Source organism: Macaca nemestrina, chromosome 4, assembly GCF_043159975.1.
Source record: "Macaca nemestrina isolate mMacNem1 chromosome 4, mMacNem.hap1, whole genome shotgun sequence".
NCBI lineage: Eukaryota > Metazoa > Chordata > Mammalia > Primates > Cercopithecidae > Macaca > Macaca nemestrina.
This window is the reverse complement of record NC_092128.1, coordinates 179,325,632-179,342,701: the sequence shown is the minus strand read 5'-3', so window position 1 is coordinate 179,342,701 and position 17,070 is coordinate 179,325,632. Positions and strand designations below refer to the sequence as shown.

General features: G+C 46.0%; 1 protein-coding gene across 1 annotated transcript in view; it reads right to left on the bottom strand.

Annotated features, from left to right (window-relative positions):
* Window positions 1-2,232, bottom strand: part of LOC105472936 (MORC family CW-type zinc finger 3) — a 58,290-nt gene extending 56,058 nt beyond the window's left edge. The window contains exon 1 of the mRNA XM_071095693.1: window positions 2,089-2,232. Within this exon, the coding sequence (XP_070951794.1) occupies window positions 2,089-2,127 (39 nt within the window). The 5' untranslated portion in view covers window positions 2,128-2,232. The remainder of the gene's footprint in view (window positions 1-2,088) is intronic.
* Window positions 2,233-17,070: the final 14,838 nt, after the last annotated feature.

Below are 17,070 nucleotides of genomic sequence, written 5' to 3'. Positions count from 1 at the left end.
CCCCCCCCCAAAAAAGTGTATACACTAAGGGTTCACCCTTTGTGCCTTTAAAATGTAGGACTTTTGACAAATGCATAAGCTCATTAACTTGTATCTCTATTAATGCACGCATTTGAGAACTATAAGCAAATAATGTTTATGGCTATATTCCAATAAAATTTTATGGGAACTGAAATTTGTATTTCGCATTATTTTTTACCTCACTAAACATTCTTCTTTCTTTCCTCAACCGTTTACAAATGTATAAATCACTCTTAGCCTTTAGGCCATATAAAAACAGGTGCTGGGCTGGATTTGGCCCATGAGCTGTAGTTTGCCAACTCCTGACCTAAAGCAAAAGCAAAGAGGCTGCAGATGGGAGATTTCTGTCAGTAAGGTTCCCAACAGCCCATATTACCCACAAAACAAAGACCCAGCACATGGACAGCAGCAACACCCAGAGGGCCCGCTAACAATGCTGGTGTCTAAACGCTGTTTGACTATTATCTCTGCTTCCTTTCTCCCCTCAATCTTGAAGAGCCAGAGTCTACAAGAGTCCGGGGGCCGGGAAGGGAGAAGAGAATCAAAGGACAGAAACAGTTAGGAAATCAACTCACTGCATTTCTCCCCTACAGGTTTCTGGGCCTGAACAAGACTCAACCTCGAGAGGGGAAGGAGAGAGAAGCCGGGAAAGAAGAGAGGGGGAAAAGGGAGGGAGACAGAATAGAGATTTTGAACTAGATAAGGCCAGACTTTACAATACCTTAAGCTAACGGGAAAGCGTTAGTCAACCCAGATTCACACAAGTGGGGAATAATTAATGTTTACAGCCAATGGTTTAAAAAAAAAAATAAAATAAAATTGTCCTCTATTTTCAAACTACCAAAGCCTAGCTGGCTCAATAAGCCAGTTACATAACGAAAGGATGGACCTTTATCTAGAATACGTAAAGAACTCTTACAAATCAATAAAGATCCTCCCAAAAGAAAAACAGAAAATGGGCAAAGGATATGAATAGGCAATTCAAAAAAAAAAACCAAAACAAAAAACCACAAAGACATGCGAAGAGCTCAACCACACAAAATAGTCAAGGAAATGCAAGTAAAAGCAGATATCATTTCACAAAGATCGGACTAGAAAAAATTTAAAGTCCGTCAAAACCAGGCGTTAGAATCTGCCTAAACGAATGAAAGAAGTCGCAGAGCAATGCACCAATTATTCTCTACGTGTTCGTACCCCAGCAGTCACTACCCATTCGAATGTTAAAATTAGTGGCACTAGGGCAGTCATTCTTCGGCAAGAGTCAACAACCTCCAAAAAAGAGGAACGTTTCAGCATAACAACAACTGCGCTCACAAGGAAGTAAAGTTTTTTAGGATAATCAGATGGGGAAGCCACGCCCACATTTCCTGGACGTGAGATTCAAGTTATCTTGTGTGACCGCTCCCTACGATTTAAGATACAGGAAATGTTCGCAGGGTTTCCAAGAACTCGAAACGCCCCAAAACAGACGCAACGTGGGATAGAGGAGAGCTCGAGCTCGGCGATCTAGGGTCTGGGCCCCAGGGCTTCCACTGCCAAGGAAGCTGCGGGCACTGACAGGTATCAGGCACACTCATCCCGACTCCACCCGCCCGCGGGCAGGCCCGGAGCCCAGTCCCCGCCCCCGGGAGGTCGAGGCCGCCGGCGTTTCTGGACGCGGAACCCGCTCCTTTCCCACCACGGCGCCCAGGGGACAGAAAAGTCAGGGGAGCCGCGGCCCCGGGAGCAGTCCGGTCTCCCGCCGAGGCCTCGCCCGCGGACGACAGCTGCGGGTAGACTAGAAGGGAGCTGGGAGGAGGGCCGCGACCCTGGCCCTCCCCGAAGCAAAACAGAAACACAATGCAGAGGCGACGGAACGCAGCCCGTCCCGCGCCGCCCCAGCCCGACCCGCAGCCGAGCCGCTCCGCCGACGGGAGCGAGATGGCCGCCCCCTCCCCTGGCCCCGCCGCAGCCCCCGCCGCCCCGCCGGCCCCACAAGCCGCCACCGCCCACTGCCGGCCCACCCTCGCTTGCCCGCCTGCCCACCCTCCTGGGATACGGCCCGCTCCACCCCTCGCGGCTGCTCACCGCGCTGAGGCGTATCCCGCGGGGTGGCTGCGCCGCCATCTTGAGCTAGCTACAAAGCCAGGACCGGCCTCCGCCGCAACCCGACTGGGCGGCGGCGGAACGACTGTGGAGCCCTTGGGGTCCGCCCACTTCCGGGGAGGGGCTCACATCTGGCCCCTCCCACCCACTTCCGCCTCCAGGCAATGCCGAATTGGGAGCTTCGGGAAGGAAGGTGAATTGGCTGGCTAGTTAAAGCAGGGTACACTGGGAGCTGAGCTTCGAGTGCGGGGCCCTGCGGGCCTAGGGCGCATGCGCGAGGCGCGGCGGGCACGTACCCGTCTCCACGCCCAGCTGGACCTCGAGACTCGGGGATCTAGCTTCTGAAGCCTGGCGCAAGGTGCGGTACACCCGAGACAGGTGAACTCCAGTCACTTGACCTGGTAGGATGTGAATTTTTGCGCTGAAAAAAGCCATTGCATATCCTCCAGTGTTCATGTGAAACCTTAACGAAATAAAGACAGACATTAATGGAGACTCTTTGGATTTGCCCTGAAAATTATCAGCCTAACTCATGATTTAAAAAAAAAAAAAAAAAAAAAGAGTTCTAGGGCCGGGCGCGGTGGCTCACGCCTGTAATCCCAGCACTTTGGGAGGGCAAGGCGGGCGGATCACCCGAGGTCAGAAGTTGGAGACCAGCCTGACCAACATGAAGAAACCCCATCTCTATTAAAAATATAAAATTAGCCGGGCGTGGTGGCGCATGCCTGTGATCCCAGCTACTCGGGAGGCAGAGGCAGGAGAATGTTTGAACCCAGGAGGCAGAGGTTACAATGAGCCGAGATTGCACCATTGCACTCCAGCCTGGGCAACAAGAGTGAAACTCCGTCTCAAAATAAATAGAGTCCTAAAGGCATAAGGCCAGTCGCAGTGGCTCACGCCTATAATCCCAACACATTGGGAGGTCAAGGCTGGGGGTTCACTTGATAGGGTTCAAAACCAGCCTGGCCAACATGGTGAAACCCCATCTCTACTAAAAATACAAAAATTAGCTGGGCATGGTGGTGGGCGCCTGTAATCCCAGCTACTAGGGAGGCTGAGGCAGGAGAATTGTGTGAACCCAGGACAGAGAGGTTGCAGTGAGCCCAGGTCGCGCCACTGTACTCCAGCCTGGGCGACAGAGCGAGACTGTCTCAAAAAAATTATTTATTTTTAAAAAGAGAAATTGGCTGGGTGCAGTGGCTCATGCCTGTAATCTCAGCACTTTGAGAGGCTAAATTGCGAGGATCTCTTGAACCCAGGAGTTCGAGACGAGCCTGGGCAACACGAGGAGACCTCATCTTTACAAAAAAAAAAAAAAAATTGAATTAGCTGGCAGGGTGTGGTGGCTCACACATGTAATCCCAGCACTTTGGGAGGCTAAGATGGGCAGATCACTTGAGGTCGGGAGTTTGAGACCAGCCTGACCAACATAGAGAAACCCCGTCTCTACTAAAAATAGAAAATTAGCCAGGCATGGTGGCACATGCGTATAGTCCCGGCTACTGAGGAGGCTGAGGCAGGAGAATCTCTTGAACCCAGGAGGCGGAGGTTGCGGTGAGCTGAGATCACGCCACTGCACTCCAGCCTGGGCAACAAGAGCGGAACTCCATCTCAAAAAAAAAATAAATTAATTCACTGTGCTTGGTGGTGTACGCCTGTGGTCCCAGTTACTTGGGAGGCTGAGGTCAGGACGACTACTTGACCCGGGGAGGCTGAGGCTGTAATGAGCCATGATCTCACCACTGAGATCATGTGAGCAGTGATCAGTCTGAGCAGCAAAGTGAGACTCTGTCTCAAAAAGCAAACAGAAACAAAAGAGAAAGGAATTTTTTCTTTCTAGAGACCTGTTGCTCACGCTGTAGTATAGTGGCACAATCATAGCTCGCTGCAACCTTGAACTCTTGGGTTCAAGCAATCCTCCCGCCTTAGTCTCCCAAGTAGTTGAGACGACAGGTGTGTGCCACCACACTTGGCTGATTTTTAAAATATTTTCTATAGAGAAAGGGGTCTTGCTGTGTTGCCCATGCTGGCCTTAAACTCCTGGGTTCAAGCGATCCACCTTCTTTGGCCTCCCAAAGTGCTGGAATTACAGCCGTGAGCCACCGTGCCTGACCAAGGAAGTAAGTAACCAGGATAGAGAGGAATTTCCAAAGAATTCAGAGGGACAGCATTCCAGGGAGACACCACTCTGCAATTCCAGAGAAACAGCAGCAGAGGACTAGAGATTTGGAAAGGGCTGCTCATGTTTGAGGAACTGAAATGGGACAAGTGTAATTAGAGCCTGGCATTGGAGGCAGAGAGTGCAGTAGGATAGTGATGAATTGATGACATAACCTATTGTACAACAGACTGGTCTGCACAACCTGTTGTACAATAGAATATGTCTTCAAATTTTCCTAAGGTTGAGAGGATTCTGGAAAGATACTGTGGGGGCATGGTTTTTGAGCCACCCCAAAAATACCACTACATAAATCCCTCCATAAACACACATAGAGGGCTGGGCGTCATGTCTCAAGCCTGTAACCCCAGCACTTTGGGAGGCTGAGATGGGCAGATCACTCAAGCCCAAGAGACCAGCCTGGGCAACAAGGCGAGAACCCATCTCTACAAAAAAATATATAAAAATGTTCCTGGCATGCTTGTGCACCCCTGTAGTCCTAGCTCCTCAGGAGGCTGAGGTGGGAGGATCCCTTGAGCCTAGGAGGTTGAGGCTGCAGTGAACTGAGAACACATCATTGCACTCCAGGCAGGATGACAGAGGGAGACCCCTGTCTCAAACAAACAAACAAACAAACAATAGCAACAACAAAACACATGGAACAATTAGAATAGCAAAACCAAATTTCATGGATGGTGTCTAAAAAACATGGTGAAACGCTATCTCTACTAAAAATGCAAAAAACAATTAGCCAGGCGAGGAGGCAGGCATCTGTAATCCCAACTACTTGGGAGGCTGAGGCAGGAGAATCACTTGAACCTGGTAGGCAGAGGTTGCAGTGAGCCGAGAGCCACTGCACTCCAGCCTGGGCAACAGAGTGAGACTCTATCTCAAAAATAAAAAAATTTAAAACACAGTTAAAAGGTATCCTCATCTACCCCAAGACAGGAGCAAGTGGAACAACATGCATGAGTGTGTCCATTTAAGAACAAAAGAGGGGGGAGTGGCAAGATGGCTGAATAGGAACAGCTCTGGTCTGCAGCTTGTCTCCCAGTGAGACCAACGCAGAAGGCAGGTGATTGCTGCATTTCCAACTGAGGTACCCGGCTCATCTCATTGGGACTGCTTGGACAGTGGGTGCAGCCCACAGAGAGTGATCAGAAGCAGGGTGGGGCGTCACCTCACTCGGGAAGCGCAAGAGGCCAGGGAACTCCCTCTCCTACCCAAGGGAAGCTGGGAGGAACTGTGCCCTGAGGAATGGTGCACTCCGGCCCAGATACTACGCTTTTCCCACAGTCTTCACAACCTGCAGACCAGGAGATTCCCCTGGGTGCCTACACCACCAGGACCCTGGGTTTCAAGCACAAAATTGGGTGTCCATTTGAGCAGACACTGAGCTAGCTGCGGAGTGTTTTTTCATACCCTATTGGCGCCTGGGATGCCGGCGAGACAGAACCGTTCACTTCCCTGGAAAAGGGGCTGAAGCCAGGGAGCCAGGTGGTCTAGCTCAACAGATCCTACCCCCACAGAGCACAGCAAGCTAAGATCCACTGGCTTGAAATTCTCGCTGCCAGCACAGCAATCTGAAGTTGCCTTGGGATGCTTAAGTTTAGTGAGGGGCGAAGCGTCCACCATTACGAGGCTTGAGTAGGCAGCTTTCCCCTCACAGTGTAAGCAAAGCTGCAGGGAAGTTCGAACTCGGGGAAGCCCACTGCAGCTCAGCAAAGCCTCCATAGCCAGACTGGCTCTCTAGATTCCTCCTCTCTAGGCAGGGCATCTCTGAAAGAAAGGCAGCAACCCCAGTCAGGGACTTATAGATAAAACTCCCATCTCCTTGGGACAGAGCACCTAGGGGAAGGGGCGGCTATGGGCACAGCTTCAACAGAATTAAACGTCCCTGCCTGCCAGCTCTGAAGAAAGCAGCAGATCTCCCAGCATGGTGCTTGAGCTCTGCTAAGGGACAGACTGCCTCCTCAAGTGGGTGCCTGACCCTTCTGCCACCTGACTAGGAGACACCTCCCAGCAGGGGTTGACAGACACCTCATACAGGAGAGCTCCCCCTGGCATCTAGTGGGTGCCCCTCTGGGACGAAGCTTCCAGAGGAAGGAACAGGCATCAATCTTTGCTGTTCTGCAGCCTCTGCTGGTGATACCCAGGCAAACAGGGTTTGGAGTGGACCTCCAGCAAACTCCAGCAGACCTGCAGCAGAGGGGCCTATTAGAAGGAAAACTGGGCTGGGCGCGGTGGCTCAAGCCTGTAATCCTAGCACTTTGGGAGGCCGAGACGGGCGGATCACGAGGTCAGGAGATCGAGACCATCCTGGCTAACACGGTGAAACCCCGTCTCTACTAAAAATACAAGAAAATTAGCCGGGCGAGGTGGCAGGCGCCTGTAGTCCCAGCTACTCGGGAGGCTGAGGCAGGAGAATGGCGTGAACCCGGGGGGGCGGAGCGTGCAGTGAGCCGAGATCACGCCACTGCACTCCAGCCTGGGGCACAGAGCAAGACTCCGTCTCAAAAAAAAAAAAAAAAAAAAAAAAAAAAAGAAGGAAAACTGACAAACAGAAAGGAATAGCATGAACATAAACAAAAAGGACATCCACACAGAAACCCCATCTGAAGGTCACCAACATCAAAGACCAAAGGTAGATAAATCCAAGAAGATGAGGAGAAACCAGCACAAAAAAAGGCTGAAAATTCCAAAAACCAGAACGCCTCTTCTTCTCCAAAGGATCACAACTCCTCACCAGCAAGGGAATAAAACTGGATGGAGAATGACTTTGACAAATTGACAGAAATAGGCTTCAGAAAGTGGGTAATGACAAACTCCTCTGAGCTAAAGGAGCATGTTCTAACCCAATGCAAGGAAGCTAAGAACCTTGAAAAATGGTTAGATGAATTGCTAACTAGAAAAACCAGTTTAGAGAAGACCATACATGACCTGATGGAGCTGAAAAACACAGCACAAGAACTTCGTGAAGCATACACAAGTGTCACAAGCCAAATCAATCAAGCGGAAGAAAGGATATCAAAGATTGAAGATCGACTTAATGAAATAAAGCGTGAAGACAAGATTAGAGAAAAAAGAATGAAAAGGAACGAACAAAGCCTCTAAGAAATATGGGACTATGTGAAAAGACCAAACCTATGTTTGATTGGTGTACCTGAAAATGACGGGGAGAATGGAATCAAGTTGGAAAACATTCTTCAGGATATTATCCAGGAGGACTTCCTCAACCTAGCAAGGCAGGCCAACATTCAAATTCAGGAAATACAGAGATACTTAAAGATACTCCTCAAGAAGAGCAACCCCAAGACACATAATCATTAGTTTCACCAAGGTTGAAATGAAGGAAAAAATGTTAAGGGCAGCCAGAGAGAAAGGTCGGGTTACCCACAAAGGGAAGCCCATCGGACTAACAGTGAATCTCTCTGCAGAAACTCTATAAGCCAGAAGAGAGTGGGGGCCAATATTTAACACTCTTAAAGAAAAGAATTTTCAACCCAGAATTTCATATCCAGCCAAACTAAGCTTCATAAGCAAAGGAAAAGTAAAATCCTTTACAGACAAGCAAATGCTGAGATTTTGTCACTACTAGGCCTGCCTTACAAGAGCTCCCGAAGGAAGCACTAAATATGGAAAGGAAAAACCAGTACCAGTCACTGAAAAACATACCAAATTGTAAAGACCATCACCACTATGAAGAAACTGCATCAACTAACGGGCAAAATAACCAGCTAGCACCATAATGACATGATCAAATTCACACATAATAATATTAACCTTACATTTAAACAGGCTAAATGCCCCAATTAAAAGACACAGAATGGCAAATTGGAAAAAGAGTCAGGACCCATTGGTGTGCTGTATTCAGAAGACCCATCTCGTGCAAAGACACACATAGGCTCAAAATAAAGGGATGGAGGAATATTTACCAAGCAAATGAAAAGCAAAATAAAAGCAGGGGTTGCAATCCTAGTCTCTGATAAAACAGACTTTAAACCAACAAAGATCAAAAAAGACAAAGAAGGGCATTACATAATGATAAAGGGAGCAATGCAGCAAGAAGAGCTAATTATCCTAAACATATGCACCCAATACAGGAGCACCCAGATTCATAAAACAAGTTCTTAGAGACCTACAAAGAGACTTAGACTCCCACACATTAATAGTGGGAGACTTTAACATCCCACTGTCAATATTAGACAGATCAATGAGACAGAAAATTAACAAGGATATTTAGGACTTGAACTCATCTCTGGACCAAGCGGACCTAATAGACAGCTACAGAACTCTGCACCCAAATCAACAGAATGTACGTTCTTCTCAGCACCACATCACATTTATTTTAAAATTGACCACGTAATAGGAAGTAAAACACTCCTCAGCAAATGTAAAAGAATGGAAATCATAACAAACAGTCTCTCAGACCACAGTGCAATCTAATTAGAACTCAGGATTAAGAAACTCACTGAAAACCACACAACTACATGGAAACTGAACAACCTGCTCCTGAGTGATTACTGGGTAAATAACGAAATTAAGGCAGAAATAAGTAAGTTCTTAGAAACCAATGAGAACAAAGACACAATGTACCAGAATCTGGACACAGCTAAAGCAGTGTTTAGAGGAAAATGTATAGCATTAAAAGCCCACAGGAGAAAGTGGGAAAGATCTAAAATCGACACCCTAACATCACAATTAAAAGAAGTAGAGAAGCAGGAGCAAACAAATTCAAAAGCTAGCAGAAGACAAGAAATAACTAAGATCAGAGCAGAACTGAAGGAAACAGAGACATGAAAAACCCTTCAAAAAATCAATGAATCCAGGAGTTGATTTTTTGAAAAGATTAACAAAATAGACTACTAGCCAGACTAATAAAAAAGAAAAAAGAGAAGCAGCAAATAGATATGGGCGGAGGACTACCCAGGTGCCGAGGCAAGAGACTGAAGGCACAAACTGTTTCAGTATAATAAAGAAAATAGTTAGAATAAGAATAGTCATAATATAAATTAGATACAGAGATGATCATGGACAATATCAATCATTAGTATAGACATTATTAATCATTAGCCTTTAATATTACTCTTTGTTTTATTACTAATATAACCAAGGAATAACCGGCAGATATAGGGTCAGGTGCTGAAGGGACATTGTGAGAAGTGACCAAGAAGGCAAGAGGTGAGCCCTCTGTCACGCCCGCATAAGAGCCACTCGAGGGCTCCTTGGTCAAGCTCCTTGGAGGAATCAGGGAACACTCTGCTCCACCAGCTTCTTGTGGGAGGCTGGATATTATCCAGGCCTGCCCGCAGTCATCTGGAGGCTTAAACCCCTCTCTGTGGTGCTGTGCTTCAGTGGTCACGCTCCTTGTCCACTTTCATGCTCCTCCCGTACTCCTGGTTCCTCTTTCAAGTTCTTAGAAAATAGCGGTAGAAAAAATATAGTGAAAGTCTTAAAGTCTTTGATCCTTCTGATAAGTGCATAAAAGAAAACACTGACATATGCTGCCTTCCCTCTCTGCTTCGGCTACCTAAAAGGGAAGGGCCCACTGTCCTATGATCACGTGACTTGCTTGAGCTTCTCAATCACTTGGACGACTCACCCTCCTTACCCTGCCCCTTTGTCTTGTATACAATAAATATCAGCATGCCCAGCCATTCGGGGTCACTACCGGTCTCCGCGCCTTGGTGGTAGTGGTCCCCCAGGCTCAGCTGTCTTCTCTTTATCTCTTTGTTTTGTGTCTTTATTTCTTACAATCTCTTGTCTCCGCACACGGGGAGAACAGCCACTAAGCCCCATAGGGCTGGACCCTACAAATAGACACAATAAAAAATGATAAAGAGGATATCACCATTGATCCCACAGAAACACAAACTACCATGAGAGAATACTATAAACACCTCTACGCAAATAAACTAGAAAATCTAGAAGAAATGGATAAATTCCTGGACACATACTCCCTTCCAAGACTAAACCAGGAAGAAGTCGAATCCCTGAATAGACCAATAACAAGTTCTGAAATTGAGGCAGTAATTTATAGCCTACCAACCAAAAAAAGCCCAGTACCAGACAGAGTCACAGCTGAACTCTACCACAGGTACAAAGAGGAGCTGGTACTGTTCCTTCTGAAACTATTCCAAACAATAGAAAAAGAAGGACTCCTCCCTAACTCATTTTGTGAGGCCAGCATCATCCTGATACCAAACCCTGGAAGAGACACAACAAAAAAAGAAAACTTCAGGCCAATATCTTTAATGAAAATCGATGCAAAAATCCTCAATAAAGTATTGGCAAACTGAATCCAGCAGCACTTCAAAAAGCTTATCCACCACAATCAAGTTGGCTTCATCCCTGGGATGCAAGACTGGTTCAACATATGCAAATCAAGAAACATAATCCATTACATAAACAGAACCAATGACAAAAACCACATGATTATCTCAATAGATGCAGAAAATCCTTCAATAAAATTCAACACCCCTTCATGCTACAAACTCTCAATAAACTAGGTATTGATGGAACGTATCTCAAAATAATAAGAGCTATTTATGACAAACCCACAGCCAATATCATACTGAATGGGCAAAAGCTGGAAGCATTCCCTCTGAAAACTGGCACAAGACAAGGATGCCCTCTCTCACCACTCCTATTCAACACAGTATTGGAAGTTCTAACCAGGGCAATCGCGCAAGAGAAGAAATAAAGCATATTCAAATAGGAAGAGAGGAAGTCAAATTCTCTGTTTGCAGATGACATGATTGTATATTTAGAAAACCCCATAGTCTCAGCCCAAAATCTCCTTAAGCTGATAAGCAACTTCAGCAAAGTCTCAGGGTATAAAATCAATGTGCAAAAATCACAAATATTCCTATACACTAATAATAGACAAACAGAGCCAAATCATGAGTGAACTCCCATTCACAATTGCTACAAAGATAATAAAATACCTAGGAATACAGCTTACTAGGGATATGAAGGACCTTTTCGGGAGAACTACAAACCACTGCTCAAGGAAATAAGAGAGGACACAAACACATGGAAAAACATTCCATGCTCATGGGTAGGAAGAATCAATATCGTGAAAATGGCCATACTGCCCAAAGTAATTTATAGATTCAATGCTATCCCCATCAAGGTACCATTGACTTTCTTCACAGAATTAGAAAAAACTAATTTAAATTTCATACGGAATAAAAAAAGAGCCCATATAGCCAAGACAATCCTAAGCAAAAAGAACAAAGCTGGAGGCTTTATGCTACCTGACTTCAAACTGTATTACAGGGTTACCGTAACCAAAACAGCATGGTACTGGTACCAAAACAGATAGATAGACCAATGGAACAGAACAAAGGCCTCAGAAATAATGCCACACATCTACAACCATCTGAACTTTGATAAACCTGACAAAAACAAGCAGTGGGGAAAGGATTCCCTATTTAATAAATGGTACTGGGAGAACTGGCTAGCCATATGCAGAAAACTGAAACTGGATCCCTTCCTTATGCCTTATATAAAAATTAACTCAAGATGGATTAAAGACTTAAATGCAACACCTAAAACCATAAAAACCCTAGAAGAAAATCTAGGCAATACCATTCAGGACGTAGGCATGGGCAAAGAATTCATGACTAAAACACCAAAAGCAATGGCAACAAAAGCCAAAATTGACAAACGTAATTAAACTAAACAGCTTCTGCACAGCAAAAGAAACCATCATCAGAGTGAACAGGCAACCTAGAGAATGGGAGAAAATTTTTGCAATCTATCCATCTGACAAAATGCTAATATCCAGAATCTACAAAGAACTTAAACAAATTTAAAAGAAAAAAAACCCCATCGAAAAGTGGGTGAAGGATATGAACAGACACTTCTCAAGAGAAGACATTTATGCGGCCAACAAACATATGAAAAAAAGCTCTTCATCACCGGTTATTGGAGAAATTCAAATCAAAACCACAATGAGATACCATATCATGCCAGTAAGAATGGCAAGCATTAAAAAGTCTGGAAACAAGAGATGCTAGAGAGGATGTGGAAAATAGGGAATGCTTTTACACTGTTGGTGGGAGTATAAATTAGTTCAACCATTGTGGAAGACAGTGTGGCGATTCCTCAAGGATCTAGAACCAGAAATACCATTTGATCCAGCAATCCCATTACTGGGTATTCTATATCCAAAGGAGTATACATCATTCTACTATAAAGACACATGCACACCTATGTTTATTGCAGTGCTGTTCACAATGGTAAAGACTTGGAACCAACCCAAATACCCATCAATGATAGACTGGATAAAGAAAATGTGGCACATATACATCATGGAATACTATGCAGCCGTAAAAAAAGGATGAGTTCATGTCCTTTGTAGAGACATGGATGAAGCTGGAAACCATCATTCTCAGCAAACTAACACAGGAACAGAAAACCAAACATCGCATGTTCTCACTCGTAAGTGGGAGTTGAACAATGAGAACACATGGACACAGGGAGGGGAACATCACACACCAGGGCCTATCGGGGGGTAGGGGGATAGGGGAGGAATAGCATTAGGAGAAATACCTAATGTAGATGACAGGTTGTTGGGTGCAGCAAACCACCATGGCACATGTATACCTATGTAACGAAACTGCATGTTCTGCACATGTATCCCAGAACCTAAAGTATATTTAAAAAAAGAAAAAAAAAAAAGCACAACAGCAAGATGGCACCTATATCAATGAATGAGAACCACCAGACTATAGCTAGGACTCAGGGAGCGGGAGCAGTCTGGCCCACTCGGATTTTGAAAAATAAACCAACCAGCGTGCCTTTCCAGGACAAAGCCCTACATGGGGTGAAAGTACTGGGAAGACAACCAACTGAGCAGCAGGGAATCAATAGGGTCAAAGGCAAAAAGACATCTATAAATGTCAGGAAAACTAATTTCATATAAAAATGAGGTGTGGGCTAGGCGAGGTGGCTCATGCTTGTAATCCCAGCAGTTTGGGAGGCTGAGGCAGGTGGATCATGAGGTCAGGAGATCAAGACCAGCCTGGCCAACATGGTGAAACCCTGTCTCTACTAAAAATACAAAAATTAGCCAGGCGTGGTGGTAGACACCTGTAATTCCAGCTACTCAGGCGGCTGAGGCAGGAGAATCACTTGAACCCGGGAGGCAGAGGTTGCAGTGAGCCAAAGGGTGCCACTGCACTCCGACCTGGGCAACAGAGCAAGATTCTGACTCAAAAAAATAAATAAGTAAAAAATAAAAATGAGGTTTGATTTCTTTGTTCTTTCTCCACTTCCACCGCTCTACGTGACTACTCTTTAAAGAAAATGAACTATATGGCCAGGTGCCATAATACATGGCTGTAATCCCAGCACTTTGGGAGGCTGAGGTGGGAGGATTGCTTGAGTCTGGGAGTTCCAGATCCTCCTGGGTAACAAAGTAAGACCCTCCTCTTTGCAAAAAATTAAAAGAAGAAAAAAAAAAGGTCTGGCACAGTGGCTCATGCCTGTAATCCCAGCACTTTGGGAGGCCAAGGCAGGTGGATCACTTGAGGTCAGGAGTTTGAAACCAGCCTGGCCAACATGGTGAGGCTCGGTCTGTAATAAAAAAATATATATATTTTCTTAAATTGGGTCAGATGCGGTGGCTCACGTCTGTAATCCCAGCACTTTGAGAGGCCAAGGCGGGCAGACCACCTGAGGTTGGGAGTTTGAGACCAGCTTCACCAACATGGAGAAACCCTGTCTCCACTAAAAATACAAAATTAGCCAGGCGTGGTGACGCATGCTTGTAATCCCAGCTACTCAAGAGGCTGAGGCAGGAGAATTGCTTGAGCTTGGGAGGTAGGGGCTGCAGTGAGCCGAGATCTTGCCACTGTACTCCAGTCTTGGTGATAGAGTGAGACTCTGTCCCCCAAATAAACAAAAAAAAGAAACAACATATTAAAAGGACACAGTTGGCCAGGCTCAGTGGCTCACACCTGTAATCCCAGCACTTTGCAAGGCCGAGGCCGATGTATCACCTGAGGTCAGGAGTTCAAGACCAGCCTGGTAAACATGGTGTGTCTACTAAAAGTACAAAAATTAACTGGGTGTGGTGGAACACGTCTGTAATCCCAGCTCCTCAGGAGGCTGAGGCATGAGAATCACTTGAATCCAGAGGCAGAGGTTGCATTGAGCTGAGATCATGCCGCTGCACTCCAGCCTGGGTGACAGAGCAAGACTGTCTCAAAAAAAAAAAAAAAAAAAAAAAAAAAGCCGGACACGGTGGCTCACACCTGTAATCCCAGAACTTTGGGAGGCTGAGGCCGGCAGATCACAAGGTCAGGAGTTCAAGACCAGCCTGCCCAACATGGTGAAACCCCACCTCTACTAAAAATACAAAAAATTAGCCAGGTGTTGTGGCAGGCGCCTGTTATCCCAGTTACTAGAGAGGCTGAGGCAGGAGAATCACTTGAACCTGGGAGGCGGAGACTGCAGTGAGCCGAGGAGGCGCCATTGTACTCCAGCCTGGGCAACAGAGGGAGACTCTGTCTCAAAAAAAAAAAAAAAAAAAAAAAGGCACAGTCGACTGGGTGCAATGGCTCACACCCATAATCCCAAGACTTTGGAAGGTCAAGGCTGTTGAATTGCTTGAGCCTAGGAGTTTGAGACCAGCCTGTGCAACAACACAGTAAAACTCCATCTCTATTAAAAAAAAAAAAAAGGCCGGGCGTAGGGGCTCACGCCTGTAATCCCAGAACTTTGGGAGGCCGAGGCGGGCGAATCACGACGTCAGGAGATCGAAACCATCCTGGTCAACATGGTGAAATCCCTGTCTCTACTAAAATACAAAAAATTAGCCAGGCATTGTGGCATGTGCCTGTAGTCCCACCTACTCAGGAGGCTGAGGCAGGGGAGTCACTGAACCCGGGAGGCGGAGGTTGCAGTGAGCCAGATCATGCCACTGCACTCCAGCCTGGTGACACAGCAAGACTCCATCTCAGAACAAAAAAAAAAGACACAGTAAATGTCTGAAGACACTAACCTAGAACCACCAATACCAAGGCTTACTCTAGTAAAATTATTGGACTTTAATTTCTTACAAATCCAGGCAAAATAACCAAGTTATTTGTAAAGGAAAAAAAAATCAAACTATCATCAAACTTTGCCAGCAGTGCTTTAGGCCAAAAGAAAACTCAATAGTGTATGTTTTTTAATATACTGAAGGAAAGAACATATGCGCCAAGAATTTTTTAATTAGCCAAAGTGAGATTCAAGATAAAGGCCACAAACTGTCATCAATATTCAATAACTCAAGAAATATTGTTCCTATGATTCTTTTTTAGGAATCTTCCAAAGAACAAACACTAGACAAATAAAATGTCTGGAAGTATATTAACATAAAGACGATGATGAATTTTAAATATATATATATGTTTACTTGTAGGAAGAAATCAAAATCAGGGATGTAAAAGATGTAAGGGCCGGGCGCGGTGGCTCACACCCATAATCCCAGCACTTTGGGAGGCCAAGGCGGATCACTTGAGACCAGGAGTTCAAGACCAGCCTGGGCAACGTGATGTATTTTTTCTCTACAAAAAAAAAAATATACAAAAATTAGCCGGGCGTGGTGGCACATGCCTGTAGTCCCATCTACTCAGGAGGCTGAGGCAGGAGAATCACTTGAACCTGGGAGGCAGAGGTTGCAGTGAGCCGAGATCACGCCACTGCACTCCAGCCTGGGTGAAAGAGCAAGGCTCCATCTCAAAAAAAAAAAAAAAAAAAAAAAAAAAGACATACTGTATAAACATAATATAGAGAGTCAAGTAAATACCCAGCCAGCAGTTTTGACTGTGAACTGGAGGCATCAAGGCTTATGGGGGCTTCCTGACCATAGGAGCTGCTCAGCCACACACCTGTGCTGCTCATATCAGACAAATTCAAATTTACTTGTAAGTCTAACGAACAAAAAGTCAGACCGGGCGCGGTGGCTCACGCCTGTAATCCCAGCACTTTGGGAGGCCGAAGCAGACAGATCACAAGGTCAGGAGATCGAGACCACGGTGAAACCCCGTCTCTACTAAAAATACAAAAAATTAGCCAGGCGCGGTGGCGGCGCCTGTAGTCCCAGCTACTCGGGAGGCTGAGGCAGGAGAATGGCGTGAACCCGGGAGGCGGAGCTTGCAGTGAGCTGAGATCGCGCCACTGCACTCCAGCCTGGGCAACAGAGCGAGACTCCGTCTCAAAAGAAAAAAAAAAGACCAAAAAGTCAAATCTGAATTTGCTGTGAATCAGAAATATCACTATGAATTCATGAGAGTTTTTCTGGGGGTGGGGTTGTTTTTGTTTTTTGTTTTGAGACAGAGTCTTCGCTCTCACCAACGCGGGAGTGCAGCGGCGCGCTCACGGCTCACTGCTGCCTCAACGTCCTACGCTTAAGTGATCCTCTCACGTCTCAGCCTCCCAAGTAGCTGGGACTACAGGGCGCTACCACACCCAGCTAATTTTTGTATTTTTTTAATTTTTATTTTTGTAGAGATGGGATTTTGCCATGTTGCCTAGGCTGGTCTCAAACTTCCAGGCTCAAAGCGACCCACTGCCCTCAACCTCCTCAAGTGCTGGGATTACAGGCGTGAGCCACCGGGTCCCCTCCAGCACTTTAAGAGGCTGAGGCAGGTGGATTGCTTGAGGCTAGGAGATTGAGACCAGCCTGGGCAACATAGCAAGACCTTGTCTCAACAAAAATAAAAAAAAATTAGCTGGGTGTGGTTGTGTGCACCTGTGGTCCCAGCTACTTAGGAGGCTGAGGTGGGAAGACTGATTGAGCCCAGGAGGGC